General features: G+C 39.4%; 1 protein-coding gene across 1 annotated transcript in view; it reads left to right on the top strand.

Moving 5' to 3' along the window:
- The window catches only part of COL7A1 (collagen type VII alpha 1 chain), a 179,312-nt gene that overhangs the window by 99,220 nt on the left and 60,138 nt on the right, over positions 1-19,954 (top strand). The window contains exons 45-62 of the mRNA XM_070736724.1: positions 588-623; positions 713-748; positions 1,484-1,555; positions 1,645-1,689; positions 4,078-4,104; positions 4,198-4,239; positions 5,748-5,828; positions 6,343-6,378; positions 6,522-6,557; positions 6,888-6,968; positions 8,057-8,092; positions 8,322-8,393; positions 9,939-9,983; positions 10,184-10,219; positions 12,599-12,634; positions 13,874-13,978; positions 16,687-16,722; positions 19,364-19,399. Of these exons, the coding sequence (XP_070592825.1) occupies positions 588-623; positions 713-748; positions 1,484-1,555; positions 1,645-1,689; positions 4,078-4,104; positions 4,198-4,239; positions 5,748-5,828; positions 6,343-6,378; positions 6,522-6,557; positions 6,888-6,968; positions 8,057-8,092; positions 8,322-8,393; positions 9,939-9,983; positions 10,184-10,219; positions 12,599-12,634; positions 13,874-13,978; positions 16,687-16,722; positions 19,364-19,399 (894 nt within the window). The remainder of the gene's footprint in view (positions 1-587; positions 624-712; positions 749-1,483; positions 1,556-1,644; positions 1,690-4,077; positions 4,105-4,197; positions 4,240-5,747; positions 5,829-6,342; positions 6,379-6,521; positions 6,558-6,887; positions 6,969-8,056; positions 8,093-8,321; positions 8,394-9,938; positions 9,984-10,183; positions 10,220-12,598; positions 12,635-13,873; positions 13,979-16,686; positions 16,723-19,363; positions 19,400-19,954) is intronic.

The raw sequence follows: 19,954 nt of genomic DNA, 5'->3' as shown, positions 1-19,954 counted from the left end.
CCGTTTTACGACCTTTTTGCCACAGTTGTTAAGTGAATCACTGCCATTGTTAAGCCACTTCCCCATTGACTTTGCATGTCAGAAGGTTGCAAAAAGACCTGATCCTGGGACATTGCAACTGTCATAAATATGAGTCAGTTGACAATTGTCTGAATTTTGATCACGTAATCATGGGAATGTTGCAATGGTTATAAGTGTGAAAAATGGTCACTTTTTTCAGTTCTGTTGTAACTTTGCAAGGTCACTAAATGAACTGTTGTAAGTTGAGGACTACCTTATAATCTGCTAGTCTTACAATCTTGTATAAAGTTGGAGATTCCCAAGTGCCTCTTGACTGATACATATTTTAAGAAATGCTGTAGCTGCTTCCTGCAGGGTATATCCTGCACAAAGAAGATAATTTCCAAATAATTTCCATCCTATGGGCCTGCAGAAAGAGATAGCAAAGGTGAATTTGTAGCAAGTATTTTTCTTTTGACATGCTAATCTAGAATAGTTTGCAATGGCTAGGGCACTAAACATGTTCAAACAGGGCGTGAATGATAGAAGCAATGGTAGGATGTAATCTTTCTACTGTTGGATTTTAGGGTGAACAAGGTGACAAAGGAGAGGAAGGAATCTCTGTAAGTAATTGTCTCAATTTATTTATTATCCACTCTGATGCTACTTTTTATTTCATTGTTTTATTTACTGCTTTTTCTTTTTTTCATAGGGTGAGCCAGGCCTGCCTGGGAAACCTGGCCCGCGGGTAAGTATTGCAGAAGCCCAACCCAAGAGTTTCTGGTAAAATGAGAAAAGGAAGTAGAAGCAGTGTTGTAGATTCACAGAGGTTGGATAGCGTTGCATGAGGCTGCCTTTGGAAATGATATGTTTTAATTGATTACGTGTCTGAGTTTATGCGTTCAAATATCACACTTAATATTTTAAGGTATTAAACTGCCAGGCATCTTTTCAGTTTGGCAGTAAAGTAAATTAAGGACATTTTGTTGTTGCTGCCTGAGCTCTAAAGTTCTTGTCTGCATCTAATTTGAAAGAGGGGTTTGCATCAGCAGTATGGATTGGCATTGCTCACGGGCTAAACCTCTAGACTGTCAGGTGCAAAGTATCGGGGCCATTGTTGCAGTTCAAAAAAGATTTATTTCTCTAGCCTATACAGGAATTCAATCAACTCATGGTCAATACTAAATTGGTACTACATAAGAATTAATAGAGTTCAGGGTTTGTTAACTTGGATTGCTTGTTTCAATGTAATGATGTCAGACCGATTACTCACTTAACTCCAATGGCTCTGCTTTTTCTTCTCCTATATAGACTGAAAGTTTATTATAATCTAGTCCCACAATCTTGTATAAAGTTGGGAGTATTTTTTTAGCCTTATTTTTCCAAGTCCCATCCTTGACTAGCCAATTCCAAGAACAGATGTCTCCATGTATGAAATTACCAGATTCTACAGATTCTTAATTTCTACTTTGTACTTCACCAGGGTCCTCCAGGCACCAGAGGCCTTCCCAGTGAGAAGGGAGACCAGGGAGACCCAGGTGAAGATGGGAGAAACGTAAGAACTCATTCCCATTTTCAAGTGTCATTGAAGAATTTGACTGCCAAGCATTGTCCAGTTTACCAAAAAAATCTTTCCTTTTATAGGGCAGCCCTGGACCACCAGGATCAAAGGGTGATCGAGGGAGTCCTGTAAGTCACCACGTCACTTTCAAGGAACTTTTTTCTTACTTAAGTTTGTTCTTCCCAGTCTAAATCTACTATTTGGTCTCCAGGTTGCTATATATTGAAACTGACCACAAATAAAGAACCAGCCTGTTCTTTGAGGGCAGCAGTAGATGTCTGTTTTCCTCTTAACCAGGTTGCAAGGACTGAAGCTACAAGTTGGGAGCAAGTGATCCATAGTCAGGAAAGGACTGTTTGCTAATAAAGATATTTAAACAGTTATAAAGATTAGACCTCTGCAAATTGAGAGTTCACTCTAAAGCACAAAGGTGTCCTTGAAAGCAGGGAAAGACAAGAATTCACTTGTTGGGTAAGGTATGAGTAAAGCTTTATGGACCTCAAAGCATATCTCTCAGATGTCTAACCCCTGCTGAGAAACTCCAGGCTCCAAGCAGTCATCTAGGGTGCATGAGTTGAGAATATGAAAGAAAGAAAGAAAGAAAGAAAGAAAGAAAGAAAGAAAGAAAGAAAGAAAGAAAGAAAAAAGATAGGGCCGTACACCTACTTCTTCTCTACCGACTGTAGAAAAAGGCTATTTCTCTGCAGATATCTAATAGTCATCCAGATATTTGTAACTCAGGCATGGCATATGCTTATTCTAGTTCACACAAAATGTGGCGGAAAACAAAAGGTAGGGTGTGACCAGCAACAATCACTGGCCTAGGTTCCAAGAGCCATGGTGGTGCAGTGGTTAGAGTGCCATACTGCAGGCTACTTCTGCTGACTGCCAGCTGCCTATAATTTGGTAGTTTGAATCTCACCAGGCTCAAGGTTGATTCAGCCGTCCATCCTTCCGAGGTGGGTAAAATGAGGACCCAGATTGTTGGGGGCAATCGGCTGACTCTGCAAATCCCTTAGAGCGGGCTGTAGAAGCACTGTGGAGCAGTATATAAGTAAGCGCTTAACGCTATTGCTGTTCTACTTCTGACTGCTGACCCAGAAGTCACAGAGGAGGAAATAGTGGTAGACATAGCAATGCTTGTCCTCTCCATCCATGCTACTCCTTTTCTGCGCCTTCTCTTGGGTTCTTGTCAGACAGGGGTTCCTCACTGCCACCGTTACTGGTCCAGTTGTGTGCGCAGCTCTGGGTGACTGGCGGGTGGGCGGTGCACCTGTGCGAGGTTTGGCTTCTGTACATGTGCAAGAAGACACATTCTCATGAGAGGATGCAGCCGTGGGAGAGATTTCACTGATGTAAACCTGATCCTATGTAGCTTCTACTCTGGCAATCTCACACTACTTACCAGAGCTTACAAAACTTTTGCCAGACCCATCCTCGAATACAGCTCATCCGTTTGGAACCCATATCACATCTCAGACATCAACACCCTTGAAAATGTCCAAAGATACTTCACCAGAAGAGCCCTTCACTCCTCCACTCGAAACAGAATACCCTACGAGACTAGACTTTCAATCCTGGGCCTAGAAAGCTTAGAACTAGGACGCCTTAAACAAGATCTAAGTATTGCCCATAAGATCATATGTTGCAACGTCCTGCCTGTCGGCAACTACTCCAGCTTCAATCACAACAACACAAGAGCACACAACAGATTTAAACTTAATATTAGCCGCTCCAAACTTGACTGTAAAAAATATGACTTCAGTAACCGAGTTGTCGAAACGTGGAACTCATTACCAGACTTCATAGTGTCATCCCCAAACCCCCAACACTTTACCCTTAGATTATCTATGGTTGACCTATCCAGATTCCTAAGAGGTCAGTAAGGGGCGAGTACAAGTGCACTAGAGTGCCTTCCGTCCCCTGTCCTATTGCTCTCCTATATCTCCTATACCTTTCTTCTATTCCTATATCTCTTCTTCTATTCTTTCATTGATATGTTCTATTACTATATCTTTTTTTCTATTCTTTCATAGATATATTTTACTATGAGTATATCCTCTATAACCTTCATCATGTATTTTACTACTACATATATATATATATGCCCACTAAAACCCTCATTTTGTATTGGAATAAATAAATAAATGTTCAGCATTTTTTTGCTGCGCCAAATCTCACCCAGGCACGCCCAACCGCCCAACCACCTGCTCCATTTTCGCTAGTGGTACTATGGCCTTAAGCACACTGGTAGGAATCAAATAGTGGTTCCTGTACTTGTCTTACTGTGTCTGAATTGCAAATACGTTGGCAATCACTACAGATTGCAGAAAAGAGATACTTGAGGAATACCTCCAATGATTTGTGAACATCAAATAAGAACTATCCTTGTCTTTCAATCTATTAAATGTGTATAATGCCATCCATAAGGAAAAAAAGAAACATATTACAAACACTATAACATTGCCTCTTCTTATTTTAATCATTGCTGCTTTCTTGTCCTCTTTTCCCTGCAGGGAGAGCCGGGTCCTCCAGGCCAAACTGTGAGTGCCCTATTTTTGTTTCCAATATGTTGTTTTGAACCTTGATTTTGAATATATGTCTGTATGATGTATTATTTCATTTCTGGTCTACAGGTTGATGGGGGACCAGGAGGAGGAGGGCAAAAAGGTGAAAAGGTAATCGTGCTATAAAGTCCCAACGTGGATTGTATTTCATCTTGTTTTAACACTTGTTCGAGTCTACGGAGAGGGGCGGCATACAAATCTAATTAATAATAATAATAATAATAATAATAATAATAATAATAAGCAATTTTTATGCAACACTGAATTTGCTTTTACAATTCTCCTGACCAAGTGCTCATCCCATCATCCCATCTCAGAACTGACTATAATAGCGTTAGCAGAAGCACAGCTGTTTTTGCTTCTTTCAATACACTTTTATTCCACACAACAGCCTACAAATTTCGCACTATCTTCTTAATCAGTTTTGCACATCTTTCAGTGTCTTCATCCACTGGCTTTTCTTGAATAAATATCCTAAGAGGGAATACAAATTCAGCCATTGTTTCCCATTTTCTATACATAACTTGCAATAATTCTTGCTATTTTCCCTGCCACTCCTGTGTATCTGGGTGGGTTCTACTTACCTTTCCTACTGGTTTGTATCATGTCGGAAGTGCGCATCACACAGCGTCGCACCGCCAAAATGACCCTCTTGCAAAGAACCCTTGCAGAGGGTTCTTTGCAAACCGCTTTCAAGGAGAGGTGACTGGGGGACTGGTTTGGGGACATAGCCAGCAGCCATCACTACCAGTTCGGTGAGCAGTGGCAAATTTCCACCACTAGTATGGACAAACCGGTCTGAATTGGCAGCAACCCACCACTGCAATGTATTCTGCCGCACGAATCCCAGCGACCGATTAGGTCCCACAGAGTTGGCCTTCTCCGGGTCCCGTCGACTAAATAATGTCGTCTGGCGGGTCCCAGGGGAAGAGCCTTCTCTGTGGCAGCCCCGATTCTCTGGAACCAGCTCCCCCCGGAGATTAGAACTGCCCCCACCCTCCTTGCCTTCTGTAAACTCCTTAAAACCCACCTCTGCCATCAGGCATGGGGGAATTGAGGCATTCCCCCCCCTCCCCCTGGCCTATATAATTTATGTATGGTATGTCTGTGTGTATTTCTGGTTTAATAATGGGTTTTTTAAATGTTTTTTAAATTTATTAGATTTGTTATGAATTGCTTTATTGTATGCTGTGAGCCCCGAGTCTATGGAGAGGGGCGGCATACAAATCCAAATAATAATAATGATAATAATGATAATGATAATAATAATTCTGAGAAAGTATTATGCAATTTTCTCAATCTGGACATTTTAATATATTCCTATCAAAATTCACTTTATATACCAGTTTTCTTAATCTAAATAGTTCCAGCATTTTAAAATAATATTTTAATTCTTTCTCTGCGCTCCTGCTTAATTTATGATATGTGTTAGATATTTTCCTTCCCCTGCTGAAGGAATTTAATAAAATCTGCCCATTTGTGTAAAAATGTGTTTAATGTCATACCTAGTTTGGGCCTCAGAGAAATTGGAATTCTTTGCATACCTCAAAACTAGTTTCTGTACATCAGTTTATAAAAAATAAAACTACTTGTGTGCTAATTGTCTTTTTCCATTTTAGGGGGAGCCAGGAGACCCTGGAGAGGATGGCATAAAAGGAACCAAAGGAGAAGTTGGTTTACCTGGCCTGCCAGGAGAACGGGTAGGTTCCAATTGCCACACTGCATCTGTAAATAATTAAATCTGATGCCTGCTTCAGCTGCAGTTAAACATGGAGGGAAGGAATTGGCATTTTTAACCCTTCCCCCATTCCAGCATCACTCCAGGATTTGAGATGGAGGCAAGCTTTTGAAACAGGTAATCTTCTCTGGTATTGAGAGAAATTCTTGTATTCGAAAATAATCATAATCAGGCTTCAAACTAAAATAGACGGAGTAAGGCCTCTGCTTCTGAAACTCACATAAAAGAATTCACTAATTGGGAAAAGTGGATATGCTGGTAATTGTCAATACACTCTTAATGCAGTGACAGAATGAACTATGAAGAGCGGAAGATGAAATTACGGCTTGATCGAGTCTTTTGTAGTATGAACAGTAATAAGGGGAGATGGGAAGAGATTTTGGGAAGGCTTGTAAGACTACAATCCAGGAAACTGGCGCCCACCATTCCTTTTCCTTAAGAGAATTGCAGAGATATTTTTATTCTCTCTCTTCCAGGGAATTGAAGGTACCAGAGGGGTCCCTGGAGTTCGTGTAAGTCTTTATTTTTCATATGCTTCAGAAAGGAACACAATGCTGTTGCTTCCTCTGTGATTATTGAATAATAAGAAGGCCCAGTCAGTTTGCATAAGCATTTTTTTAAACTTAGATGGTCTGTTAACTGTCTCATTTTGCAGGGTGACCCTGGAGATCGAGGCCCAGTGGGAGAGAAGGTAAGAGTTCTGATTTTGTCATTCACTAGAAGAGATGGTGAAAGAAAAGACAATGACAAAAGCCATGACAGCCCACCAAATATTTTTATAAAGCTACAAGATCTGATATATTTCATACAGAATTTAGAAGACAACCTTAGGGGATTTTCCCTTGTTTTTAAAAAACCAAAAAGGTAGCCTTAATTACTGCAGATAAAAGTGGATTATGTAAGAATTATTGAATGGCCCATGTCCATGGTCTCATGAGCAGTAATTTCATTAATTCCCACAGTTCCTACTTGTTGCCATAGTTGTTTTCCCATTCACTTATTCATGTAATTTTTTCTTCAGGGTGATCGGGGCCCTCCGGGACTGGATGGTCGGAATGGCTTGGATGGGAAACCTGGACAAATAGGCCCTTTAGGCCAAAGAGTAAGTCTGATACTTGATGCCTCCAGGTATATCAGGAATACAACTCTTAGATTTAACACCTGGTAAGCCACAATGATGCTGCATTGCTCTTAGCAAAGTCAGCTGTTTATGGGAAGCTGCTGCTAAGTCCAAAAGAGTATTCTGAACATTTTTTACTGATACCAATGTTCACAATAAGGGAGTGCCATTGAGTTTCATCTAGTTTAATGAAAAGAAGGACAAGAGGGTGACATGATAGCAGTGTTCCAATATCTCAGGGGCTACCACAAAGAAGAGGGAGTCAAGCTATTCTCCAAAGCACCTGAAGGCAGGACAAGAAGCAATGGTTGGAAATTAATCAAAGAGAGAAGCAAACTAGAACTAAGGAGAAATTTCCTGACAGTTAGAACAATTAATAGGTGGAACAACTTGCCTTCAGAAGTTGTAAGTGCTCCAATACCAGTGGTATAAGGTTTCCTGTCTAAGCAGGAGATTGACCTCCAACGTCCCTTCTAATTCTTCTATTCTCTTCTGATCTGTTGTGTTCTGTTCTATTCTGTTCCGTTCCATTCCATTATTATTCCTATTCTATTCCATTCCATTCCATTATTATTCCTATTCCATTCCATTCCATTATTATTCCTATTCTATTCCATTCCATTGTTGTTAGTTCCAAAACATAAAAATAAATTATTATTGATCTATACTGGAGCATATTAATTGATTTTATATATGCAAATGTTATTTTCCTGGCATTATTTATTAAGCAGAACAATTTAAAAAATTGTGTTTTTGATGTGTTGAAGCTTAGATACTACTGTACAAATCTTATGTAGATTTTATGGGATCAGAACTATAGCCATTTGTCACTATTTGTCACCTAGAAAAAAAGGAAGTAAAATAACCTCATTTAGGAGATTGAAACTGGGTTCATATATTACACTGGACTATAATGTGAGGTGGGTTGTGTTGGGTTTGGATTGGTGCACAAATTTAGCAAATATATTTAAACAAATGTTTTGGAGAACTACAAGTGAAAGACAATGACATGAGCACAAGGCATAGTTCAATGCCTGACTTCTGATTGTATCCTTGCTTTATTTTCCTAGGGTGATCCAGGAAAGCAGGGTGAACCTGGTCGAGATGTAAGTATAAAAAAACCTCTGACAAGCCTAAATAATATGAGTGGTTATTTTCCCCTTGTTTAATTGATTTCTAGTTAATCTGCATAGAGCTTAATTAGCATTCTTTCTCACATTGGGGGGCTGACACATTTTCAATCCTAGACTAAATTTAACTACCAAGTTAGAAAGAAGGGTCTCTATTTCATTCTGCATATTCACAGCAGTCTGTTGTTGTTTTTTAAAAAACCAGGGCTTGCCAGGTCATCGTGGAGAGCAAGGTCCTCCTGGAGCAATTGGTCCACCGGGATCTCCAGGACTGCCCGTAAGTAAAATGGTTGCATCCACTGGCCATAGCATAGGCAACATATGAGAATGAAAGCCAATATGCATATTTTCCAGTAGGAGCATTTATTGGGTGGTTCATTTGTCTGCTGATCACCATAGCTGGCCTCTACTAGTGGGTAAATTGCACAGATCTAATGAATCAACGTTCAGTTGACAACAAATGAAGGCAAATTGGCTTCTAATTGACTAGCTCACAACTATATATATTGGTAGTGTTGAGTATCTGTAAACTCCATGTAAATAGTTGAAAAATAGCTGAAGCGCCTGATTGGCTAAGACGCTGACAGTTGGGTTTTGGCGGGAAGCCGAAGTGTATAAAAGGAGTGTCTGACACTGTGTAAAATCAGACGCGTTCCTTGCTGGAGTCACTTGTCAAAAAGAGCTGAATAAAGGAACCGCTTTAAAAGCCCGAGCTGCCTCAGACTTTTCACTGGCGACGTCGGACGGTCGAACCTACGCTCTCCACCATGGACAATTTGCCTGTCGGAAGAGCTCCTGACTTCTTCGACCCGGAGAAATCCACATGGGACAACTACATCTCAAAATTCGACATCTTCCTCGAAGCTGCGGGTATGAAGGACGCCGACAGCGACAGGAAGAGAGCGATCTTCCTGAATTATTGCGGCTCAGAGATCTACGATCTCGCCCAGACTTTGACAGATCCGCTACCGGCAAACTCCGTGACTTGGGACGCCTTGAAGACCAAGCTCGCCGCCCACTTCAAGCCGACCAAACCAGCCATAGTTTCAGCCATAAAATGTAGATAGAATGTTCTTGCATTCTATCTATCTCTTCGGAGAGGGGCGGCATACAAATCCAAATAATAAATAAAATAATAAATAAATAAATTTTCCTTGCTATTTAGGCCCATATAGAAACTTAAGATATGGGTTAGTTCAGTTTTCCATTTCTGCTTTTTAAATTATAAAAACATTAGGTTGACAACTGGAGCAAGATTAGTTAATAGAGAGTAATCTTGGGCTAAAATGATTGGTAATTAAAGAGAGAGAGAGAGAGAGAGAGAGAGAGAGAGAAAGAGAGAGAGAGAGAGAGAGAGAGAGAAATGTGGGATAAGGAGGGAGAAAAATAAAAACTCTGGCACCAATTATTAATACTATAATAGATTTTACAATGTCTCTGGATAATGAACCATATGGAAATTTATAGTTGGCTTGTCATCTAGAATGCAACAAATTCAAAGGAGGAGAAGTCCAAAATGCTGCACTTCAACCAGACCAGTGAAATAATTCTGTTTCCTCTCCCAGTCTTTGATGTGGTCCCATGGAACAGCTGCTGGGTGTCTTTTGGGGAAAAACAAAACACGATGAAGCTGTCTTATTAAGAAGAACCTAACTGAATTTTTCTTCACTTGAGTTTATCATTGGTTGCAACAAAGTCCTTCATTCTGTATGGTTTCATCCATCCTGTGTGTTCCTTGATCCTTACGCAATTCTATGGGCCTGTTGCAGTCAAGCTGGTGAAAGCTCTCTTAGCTGGTTGATCTCCTACATTTCTTTTCCAGGGCAAATCTGGTGAAGACGGCAAACCTGGGTCGAATGGGAAGAATGTGAGTTTGGGGCCTGATCCCTCTGATTAGCTAGACGTGGGGCTTCAGGACTGACAGGCAAGGCCTGTATTGGGGTGGGAAGAAAGCAAAGGGAATAAAATGTGCTGTTTTCTTTCTATTGTGTAAAAGTAAGGAGTATCATAGCATATACTTATAAACCAATCTGGAATACAAATGTGAACAAGATGTTTACTTTCCAGGGAGAAGATGGGAGCCCAGGAGAAGATGGAAGAAAGGTAGTTTCCTCTTACATACTTCCAGCATTTCAGCTAAACTTATATTTCTTAACTAGAAATTAGAACCAAATTCCTTAAGAAGGGTCCCTGTTTCTCTCTATATCGCAGTAACAGTTTTGGGCTAGGTATAAATTTAGAAAATGACATCAGAGGTACCAGCTATATTCCTTGTATTTCTGAGAGCTACATACCAATTCAAATAAGCCTTTTCCTGGGAAAATTGTTTTTAATTCCACCACCCTCCAAAAGGAAAGTAGGAATATTCTTTAGAGATGCCAGTCTCAATTTCATTCCCTGTCTCACTCTATTTTCCTTCCAATATTGAGCCAGAATTTTGCACTTGGCATATTTAGTCTTTGTTTCCCTTTCCTAAAAATAAATAAATATTTTTGAAAGTGTTGAGCAGGCCAAGGAATTAGCTTAAGTACCCGTCTAGAAATCTAAGAGCTAGAGACCTAATTTTGCTGTCTATCATAGCTTAAGTTGAATAGCAGATCATTGTTGATTTCTTCACTTCATAAGTGGTCATTAGAAAGTTAGGCCATAGCAGATAATTTGGAATAAACATTGAAATTAGTTGGTGGCAGACCCAGGAGACAAAACTAAGTTAAGAGACAGCATTAGATTAGTAACATACTGTATACCTACATTAAAGAGTTATATACATAGAAATGATAGAAAAACAATAATTTTAGAACAGAAACCGCTATTTTAAAAGTTTTGAATATATTATCAGTCTGTTAAATAGGAGATGAATTAGGATAAGAAGCACTCAGAGGAAGGCAAAGAGGGAGAAAGAGAAAGTAGAAAGATGAAGGGAGAAGAGAATGAGTGAAGAGAAGTAGAAGGGAGAGAGAGGAGATGGTGATGGAGGGGAGTATAATAGAAAGAAGGAAAACAGGAGTTGAAAATGGGTGCAAAATAAAATACTGATTTTTGACTGACTGAATTAAAATGTATAAATATGTACGTCACTGATATATCTTAAGATATGTGTGTAAATGGAATTGTGGAGAAAAGTTTAAAAAATGCATAAATACATAAATAAGTGGTCATTAGAAGATAAGAGTCATCAGGAGGTATTTAAGCCATTAAGGAATTGGCTAGCACACATCTACAATAGGTCATTGGCCCTCAGAAAAATCTAGGAAAAGTAGTCCATTTTATTGATTTCCATCTCAGTAGAGGAGTGTAACAGAAGAGTCTTCTCAGCACATTCTTTTGGGGGATATAGTTCCCCTATAGCAGGGGTGTCAAACCCACAGCTTGTGGGACAGATATGTCTTGCACTGGCCAGCTCCAGTTAAGCAAAGGGGAAAAAGGTCGTGTTACGTTATGTGATGATGTAATGTCATGAGTTTGATACCGGTGCCCTCTTATTCTGACCGAGCCTCAACTTGTCCCGAAAAACCCCCCTCTTTATTTAACTACTATGGATTCATGGCATTCACACACTGAAACGTCCAGGCAATAATCATTCCAAGGGTTAACTGAAGTACAGACCTTGCATAATTTATTTATTTATTTATTACATTTGTATGCTGCCGCTCTCTGTAGACTCAGGGCGGCTCACAGCAATAATAAAGACAATGTAAAAACAAATCTAATAATTTAAAAAACACTAAAAACCCCATTATTAAAAGCAAACATACACACAAACATACCATGTATAATCTGTATAGGCCCGGGGGAGATATCTCAGTTCCCCCATGCCTGACGGCAGAGGTGGGTTTTAAGAAGTATACGAAAGGCAAGGAGGGTGGGGGCAGTTCTAATCTCCGGGGGGAGCTGGTTCCAGAGGGTCGGGGCCGCCACAGAGAAGGCTCTTCCCCTGGGTCCCACCAAATGTCATTGCCCGGCTGGGAGCTTCCAGCCACAAAGCTATAAACCCAACTCTCTTCATCTCTGAGACATGAATCACAATGAGCAAATCTTATTAAATCAAATGGTTACTCCCCCTGAGACCACTCCCCTTCAGCTTCTATTCAATCCCCAGCAAGGGAGGGGCCACTCAACAGCTAATGTGCCTTTCTTTCTGAGTCTGCTCCTGGTACTCAGTTGATCTCCCCTCCTGACAGCTCGGTGCATATGAACATCTGTAACAGGCCCCAGCTGTTCTTCTTCCCCACTTATTTCTGACTCCGAAGGAGGCTGGGAATGTTGGACATCCCTAGCTCTATCTCTGTTTCCAAGACACAGCATCCATCAGAGTCTTTCCCAGAACTCCAGGGCTGGCCCAACTTCCTCCCCAACCTCCGCATTGTCTCAGTCTATAGGTCGATGATGGATGTTAGGATCCAAGAAAACTTTGCTATTTATCTATACGAAAACTCCATAATGCATACAAATACAGTTCTGATTTTTTTTTAATGTGTTTAGGGGGAGAAAGGTGAATCTGGAACACCTGGCAAAGTAGTAAGTACTGTTACATAATCATGAGTTTTCTTCACAAATTTGTTTTTACCTTTATTCTATTTTTTTAAGGCACTGCCAGGGTTATCTACCTGGAAAAGTGGGTAATCGCAGCATCCCAGATCATAGCAATTCTGCCAAGTATGCGAATAAATACATTGTTTCACAGTAAAACCTAGGGAGGTTTGTGTGCATAGTAGATTCTATTATAATTCAGAATAACCCCATGTAAGTTGTAAGGAAAGATTTATCTCCACCCCTTCAATTCTCACAGCTTTTTATTTATTTATTTATTTTATTTATTTATTGGATTTATATGCCGCCCTTCTCCGAAAACTCGGGGCGGCTAACAGCAATCATAAACAGTGTACAATAATAATCCAATACTAAAAGCGAATTAAAAACCCCTTAATATAATAGCTTACTTGTTCCCGAGCTGTGAGAATTGACATATGGGTAAAGTTTAAGGTAAAAATAAATCTCTGGTCAAACTTGCCGGGTCTTTAAATTGTTCTACCTTTATGCAAAGATTTTAGCAAAAGAAAATTAGATTTAAGGTATAGGGCAGTGATGGTGAACCACTCTGTCTGGTGTCACTCGGAACCATATCTGCCAGCACATGAGGAAAGCCTGTGGAACTGGGGAATGTGAAAAACAGGCCTGCTTGGGTCATTTCCATCCTCTGGCTTCCGGGAGGGTGGGGGTGGAGGGAAGCCATTTTCACCCTCTCCAGGCTCCAAGAAAGCCTCTGGAGCCTGGGGAGGGTGAAAAATAGGCCTACTGAGCCTACTTGAAGTGGGGAAACGGGGGAGCAGGAGGGGATCGTGCCCATATACACGGCAGGCATGACAGTACAGGGGGGGGTGTCACATATGCATGTGTACAGGGTTGGGTGTGAGTACTCGTGCATGTGCAATAGTGTATGTGCATGCGCTTTTGGCACTCGAGGAATAAAAGGTTCTCCATCACTGCTATAGGACTTTATAAAGTTATAAGTATGTAGGCGAAAAGGAAAACGGATAGTGTTTAGAAACATTGGGGGGGGGGGACTGCTAGCAAGTTATTAGAGCCCAGAAGTTATTGGCAGACAAGAATTTACAAGTCCTTGATGTCTCCTGTTAAAAGGCACTTCAGAAAAGAAGGTTGGATAAGATCCTTGGCTCAGATTCTGCCAGTTTTAAAAAGACCGCAGGAAAGCTCCCTACACAGGATATCTAACTGTATCTGTGTTTTTTCTAATAGGGTCCTGAGGGTGTTAAAGGAGAGAGAGGAACCAGTGGGCCCCCAGGGCCTCCAGGCCCATCAGGTGTTCCCGGCGTGCCTGGACAAATTGGTCCACCAGGCCAGGTAATTTCCTCCTCCTCCTGCAGAATCTACAATAGGAAATGATAAATTACAATAGGATATGAACATTAAGCCTCAGCAGAAACTAGCATGAAGACGGATAAAAAAGACTGAAATTCATTATGGGGAGCATGTGTGCATGTATATGCAAAAAGAAAGGAAAAAACCCAAAACTGAAATTGAAAAGCCAATGAGAGAAGCTGAAACAACAGAAAGAAAAAAAACTCTTAAGCCGGATAATTGCAATGTACATGCACACATATATAAGTAAAGAAAAATATTAAACCTTTTAAATATGCATTTTAAAATGTATGGTCAGAATCATACGTACATAGTAATTATATAAATAGAAAAAGAAACATAGAAACATAGAAGACTGATGGCAGAAAAAGACCTCATGGTCCATCTAGTCTGCCCTTATACTATTTCCTATTAATATAATAAATATTTAGTACATTAATATAATAAATATTTAGTAATTTATTTTTATATTTAGTATTTATATAAATTTAATTTAATAAATACTAAATAGAAATATATGTCATTATATCATGTAGGACAGCTAAAAAAACATTTTATATATATATGTGTGTGTGTGTGTGTGTGTGTGTGTGTGTGTGTGTGTGTGTGTGTGTGAATGATGAGGCAGCAGCCATCTCGATCACCGGAACATAAAAACTTTAATAAAACAACTTAGCTTTCGTTAGCACAATCACATTTATAAAGCATTACTCAGTCTGCTCATAGCCCGCGTCACTGGGCCACACCCTTCCCTCCCCTGAGTAATGCTTTATAAATGTGATTGTCTCCCATGGCATTTTAATACTCTGACGAAGTTAGCAGCATGCTAACGAAAGCTAAGTTGTTTTATTAAAGTTTTTATGTTCCGGTGATCGAGATGGCTGCTGCCTCATCATTCACACATATACCTGGAACTCGCATTTTTAGGACTATTCTTGATATATATATATATATATACATACTGTATATTATGTTATGTTATATTATATTATGTTATATTATATTGGACAACATATTAAAATATTGCTCATATAATCAGCAATTAATATACAGTGATCTCTCGATTATCGCGAGGGTTACGTTCCAAGACCTCTCGCGATAATCGATTTTTCGCGATATAGTGGAAACACCATCTGCGCATGCGCGCCCTTTTTTCCCATGGCCGCGCATGCGCAGATGGTGGAGCCGGTGGCTGGGGAGGTGGATTCGCTGCCCCCACCAGCCCTTCCTGCTCTGGGTCAGAGCCGCGGAAACCTTCAGCTCGCCAAGGCTGCGTCTGACCCCCTTGAAGCAAGGCTCCAAGCTCGCCTGCCGCCGCCGCCACTACGCCTCCGCCGCCTCAGCCACCCCCTCTGCTTCTCCTCGGCGGCGGCCAAGTGGCAGGTTTACAGTAATGGGAGAACAAAGGCGAAAAAAGAAAAGAAAACAAAATCCCCAAAAGAGAGGGACAAGAGGCAGGCACAAAGCGAGGGCACAAGGGGAGCTGCCCGGCAGAGGTTGCTTTTTTTCTTCTCGTGGGCAAGTGGAGGGGGGGAGAGAGAAGGAAAGAGAGAGAGAGAACCGCGGACGTATTTTTAATTTATTATTTATTGAAAAATCGCGATATAGCGTTTCGCGAAGATCAAGATCGCGAAAATCGAGGGATCACTGTATTGAATAAACTTACCTTTTCATTTAGAGATTTTCAAACCATTTTATTGCTGAATTAGTTTTTTTAAAACAGAGCAATTTTCTACACTGTTAATATCACTAATACACTGAAAGAAGTTACCTTTGCAGTTCTGCAATAGCAAGTTTATCGCATAAGAACAGGAAATGGATGAATGTTTTATATGTTTGTTTGCTTATGCCAACAAGATGGATTAAGCATCAAAGATTGTTTGATCTTTGATCAAAGATCTTCCCAATATTTTCAAAAACGATGCAGTTTAATAGATTATAATCCTATCCCTTCTCTTCTTGATCAGTTCTTGTTGACTTATAAAAATAATTCTATGCGGATTTTTTTTTTATCATTATGGGAGCCTGTCAAAATCTCATATCATCTTTTCAAGAGAACCATTTGTAATTAATAATTTCTGTGAGAATTGACAGTAAATAAATATGCATTGCATGAATCGGGAAGAATTTAGATTTCCCGAAATCAGTTTGAAACAATAGGTGAATTTTGCTATTGTTTTGCCAATGTTTTAATTTGAAATGCTCATAGAGGATGTTTATTCAAAGTGTCCTGGTATTGCTCATGTGGTTTGTCTTGAGTTTTCTATCCTTTCTTTGTGGATGTTTAGCAAACATGTTGGTTGGCCACTATAGGATTTAGTCAGCGCTCCACTTACTTTTTCCTACCGGTATGGGATCCTGAGGCCGGTGCGGGCCTATGCACACCCGACATGTATGTGCACCCCCCCCCCCCTACAAGATTTCGCTTCTGCACGCATTCACCCGAAACGAAATCTCACATGAGGAGACTCGAATGGGTGAGATTTTGGCATACGCAGTAGCAAAAAAAGGGCAAAAATTGCTGAAATCTCACCTGTGCATGTCGGCCATACGCATGGCCGGCCCGACCTCTGGAACCCATCAAAAAGTGCTAATAGGTCACCAATCCCATCCGTGCTGGGTGGGGCCCAACACTGTATACAGTAAGTGTATCTTTCTAGTTCTCTAATAGTACATTTTGCTATTTTCAGAGCTTGCCCGGCCTCCCTGGAATATCTGGCCCGAAGGTAAGCAAAAATCCACTACACATTGTATCACATCAGTAGAATTATTTTTTTTTAAAGTTTCTGTCTCCATGGCAGTTGAATTCCCTCTATGACTTTGCAGATTTTTAAAAAAAGTAGTTTCAAGCCCACACATGAAGGGTATTGTTATTGTTTTGGAAACACCACAATATATAGGTATGTCCTTCTATGCCTTTTGTTCATCTCAGAATCTGTGAGTGAAACAAACAACATGTGACAGAAGCATATGATAGATTGTCTATATCAGCCTTCCATTTATAGTAATAAATTATGTTATTATATCTTTCACAATCCACCAGATATTCAAATCCGGGACAGAAATAACTTTGCATTTAGAACAGGATGTTTCATCCCACTTCATTTTAATGTTAAAATATATTTCTCAAAAAATACAAAAAGCATTACCTCACCAAGAGAGGAAAAAGATAAGTAGGGATTAGTGGAAAAAAAGAAAATCTAGATACATTACAGTGATTAAAATATATGTGTCAAAAATTATCAGCAAAAAGATCCATACAATAACTAAAGATAACAGCATAAAGTTTATTCGGCTGTTCAGTTTATCAAATCTAGATTGGCAGCAATATGTTGCATTACATTATCATTTTAAAAGACAAAAAAATTGCAAAAATAGTAAATACACATAATTTTAACCCTTGGTTAAAATGAGGAGAGCAATTTTTTTCCAGTTCCATAAAATTATCTTCTTCGACATGCTTCATGTTATTTGGGAGATAATAATTTCTATGTTTTAGAAGTATTGGTCAACATCACATTGAGATCCTTTAATATAATATTAATATAATATTTGTTCTCAAAATTGTATTGATGTATTTAACAAAATTAGTTGGACAAGACCAGGGGCATCCTTCTTGGGCATCATGATACAACTTCAGAAGCTGAGGAGAAACCCATTTGCAATAAGTCTAACCATTGCATGAAGAATAGTAATCCAGCAAACAAATGATGCTAGTAACCAATATCTTCATAGAGTGCACCTCATAATTTCAGTCAAAATCAATATCAAAATCTGTTTAACAATTTACTTCAATTTTTTGTGCCAATACCTACCACAGAGATGACAAAACCAATATTGACAGGTGCTTATTATTTATTTCAATTCATAGAACTGTTCATCTTGATCTCAGCAAATAAGATGATAAAAACATAAAACAATAATATCACCATAAATGTGAATTAGCAGCCAGATCAAAAAATATATAAGCTTCATTGCAAGCACCTGGCAGATTGGGCCTCATTTCCTATCCCAATATTTTTAATAGTTAGTACAAGGTACATGGTTGTTAGGGTTTGCCATTGTAAACTACCTATTGTAGTCTCTTGTACAATCACTTTAAATATTTTGGGCTGTTTCGCCATAAGAGGGCGCCAGTACTCCTTCCCTCAATTATGCTTTAACGCTCATTCGCTTTTGCTTTGCCTTGAGGGGGGAGTGTATTTGCTTAGTGCTTGTTATGGATTGTTTCTATTTTGTATATATGTAAATAGTACTTATTAAGCATAACTAAGTCTGTGTCTTTTTTCTTTGGCTTTACCACACATCCACACTCTGTTAAAATTCTCTGCTCAAAGGTCTCTTATAGCCTAGCTATACCGAGACATACCAACATAAATCTAGATTTAGTTATAGATGGTATTACCATATATACTTTCAGATGAACTGAGAACTTTAGGTCCCAAAATAAACCTCCAAATTGGATTCAGCTTATTCATAAAAATTTATTTATTTATTTATTTATTTTATTCAATTTTTTTAAAATGCAGCCCTTCTCCTCAGACTCAGGGCGGCTTACAACATGTTAACAATAGCACTTCTTAACAGAACCAGCATATTGCCCCCAACAATCCGGGTCCTCATTTTACCCACCTCAGAAGGATGGAAGGCTGAGTCAACCTTGAGCCAGTGATGAGATTTGAACTGCTGACCTGCAGATCTACAGTCAGCTTCAGTGGCCTGCAGTACAGCACTCTACCTGCTGCGCCACCCCGGCTCATTACAATATACAAATGAATACTTTTTAAAAGTACACGTATATTTGTTTGTTTGTTTGTTCGTTCGTTTGTTTGTTTGTTCGTTTGTTTGTTCGTTCATTCATTCATTTATTTATTTATTGGATTTGTATGGATTTGTATTTGTATATACTCCTGAATAAGCTAAACCAAAATATTATGAAAAACATGCTCCCGTGAGTAAACCAATTGTGAAATTTTTAAATGGAATCTGTTCTTGAAAAGATAATTTATTGATGCAAAATATTAAAACAAATGAAAATTTTCAAAATACTTGGACAAAAAACAACAACCTTGAGGGTTGGCTTATCCATAACTGGGGCATTTTTCATGGTATTTTGGTTAACTATTTGAGGGTTGGTTTGTATAGACTTATTGAATAGACTTATTAAAGAATATTATATGTAGGGTCTATTCTGTGGCTTCCTGGAAAACTTGAATATTTTAGCATCCACATTAAGCAAAGATATTGATCTACTAGATATTGCACATCTTGGGAGGTTTTCCTCAGTCTTTAATATCTTCTAGAGCAGAACTGCCTTTTTTTTTTGTAATTCTCTGCCCAGTGACTTCTCATCCTATTCTGTTTCAGGGAGACAGAGGAGAACCTGGATTCAAAGGAGATCAGGTGAGCATTTCTCCCCAGGAATTTAATAATTCAAAATCAATTATTTCTAGAGCTTTGAAACTCATTATGGAGCCTTTGATGTCACAAAATTTGATCTTATAGGAATCCCATTTTATTGAATATGAATATGACCTTTCACTGAACCAATTTCTTCTTTCTTTTCGTTATTTAACAATGAGATCTTCAGTGAGGTTTGATAGAACCTAAAGCACAGTAGAATTAGGCAATATTGTGTGGCACAACTATTGACAGATCAATGGCCACTTATAAGGACCATCGGCAATTTATGCCAGGTGTACCGTGCATTTGGAAAACTCCAGCAGTTATTATCCAACATAGCAATCCATATACAGTGATACCTTGTCTTACAAACTTAATTGGTTCCGGGACGAGGTTCTTAAGGTGAAACGTTTGTAAGATGAAACAATGTTTCCCATAGGAATCAATGGAAAAGCGATTAATGCGTGCAAGCCCAAAATTCACCCCTTTTGCCAGCCGAAGCGCCTGTTTTTGCGCTGCTGGGATTCCCTTGAGGCTCCCCTCCATGGGAAACTC

Source organism: Erythrolamprus reginae, chromosome 2 (assembly GCF_031021105.1).
Source record: "Erythrolamprus reginae isolate rEryReg1 chromosome 2, rEryReg1.hap1, whole genome shotgun sequence".
NCBI lineage: Eukaryota > Metazoa > Chordata > Lepidosauria > Squamata > Dipsadidae > Erythrolamprus > Erythrolamprus reginae.
This window is presented reverse-complemented; position numbering and strand designations above follow the sequence as displayed.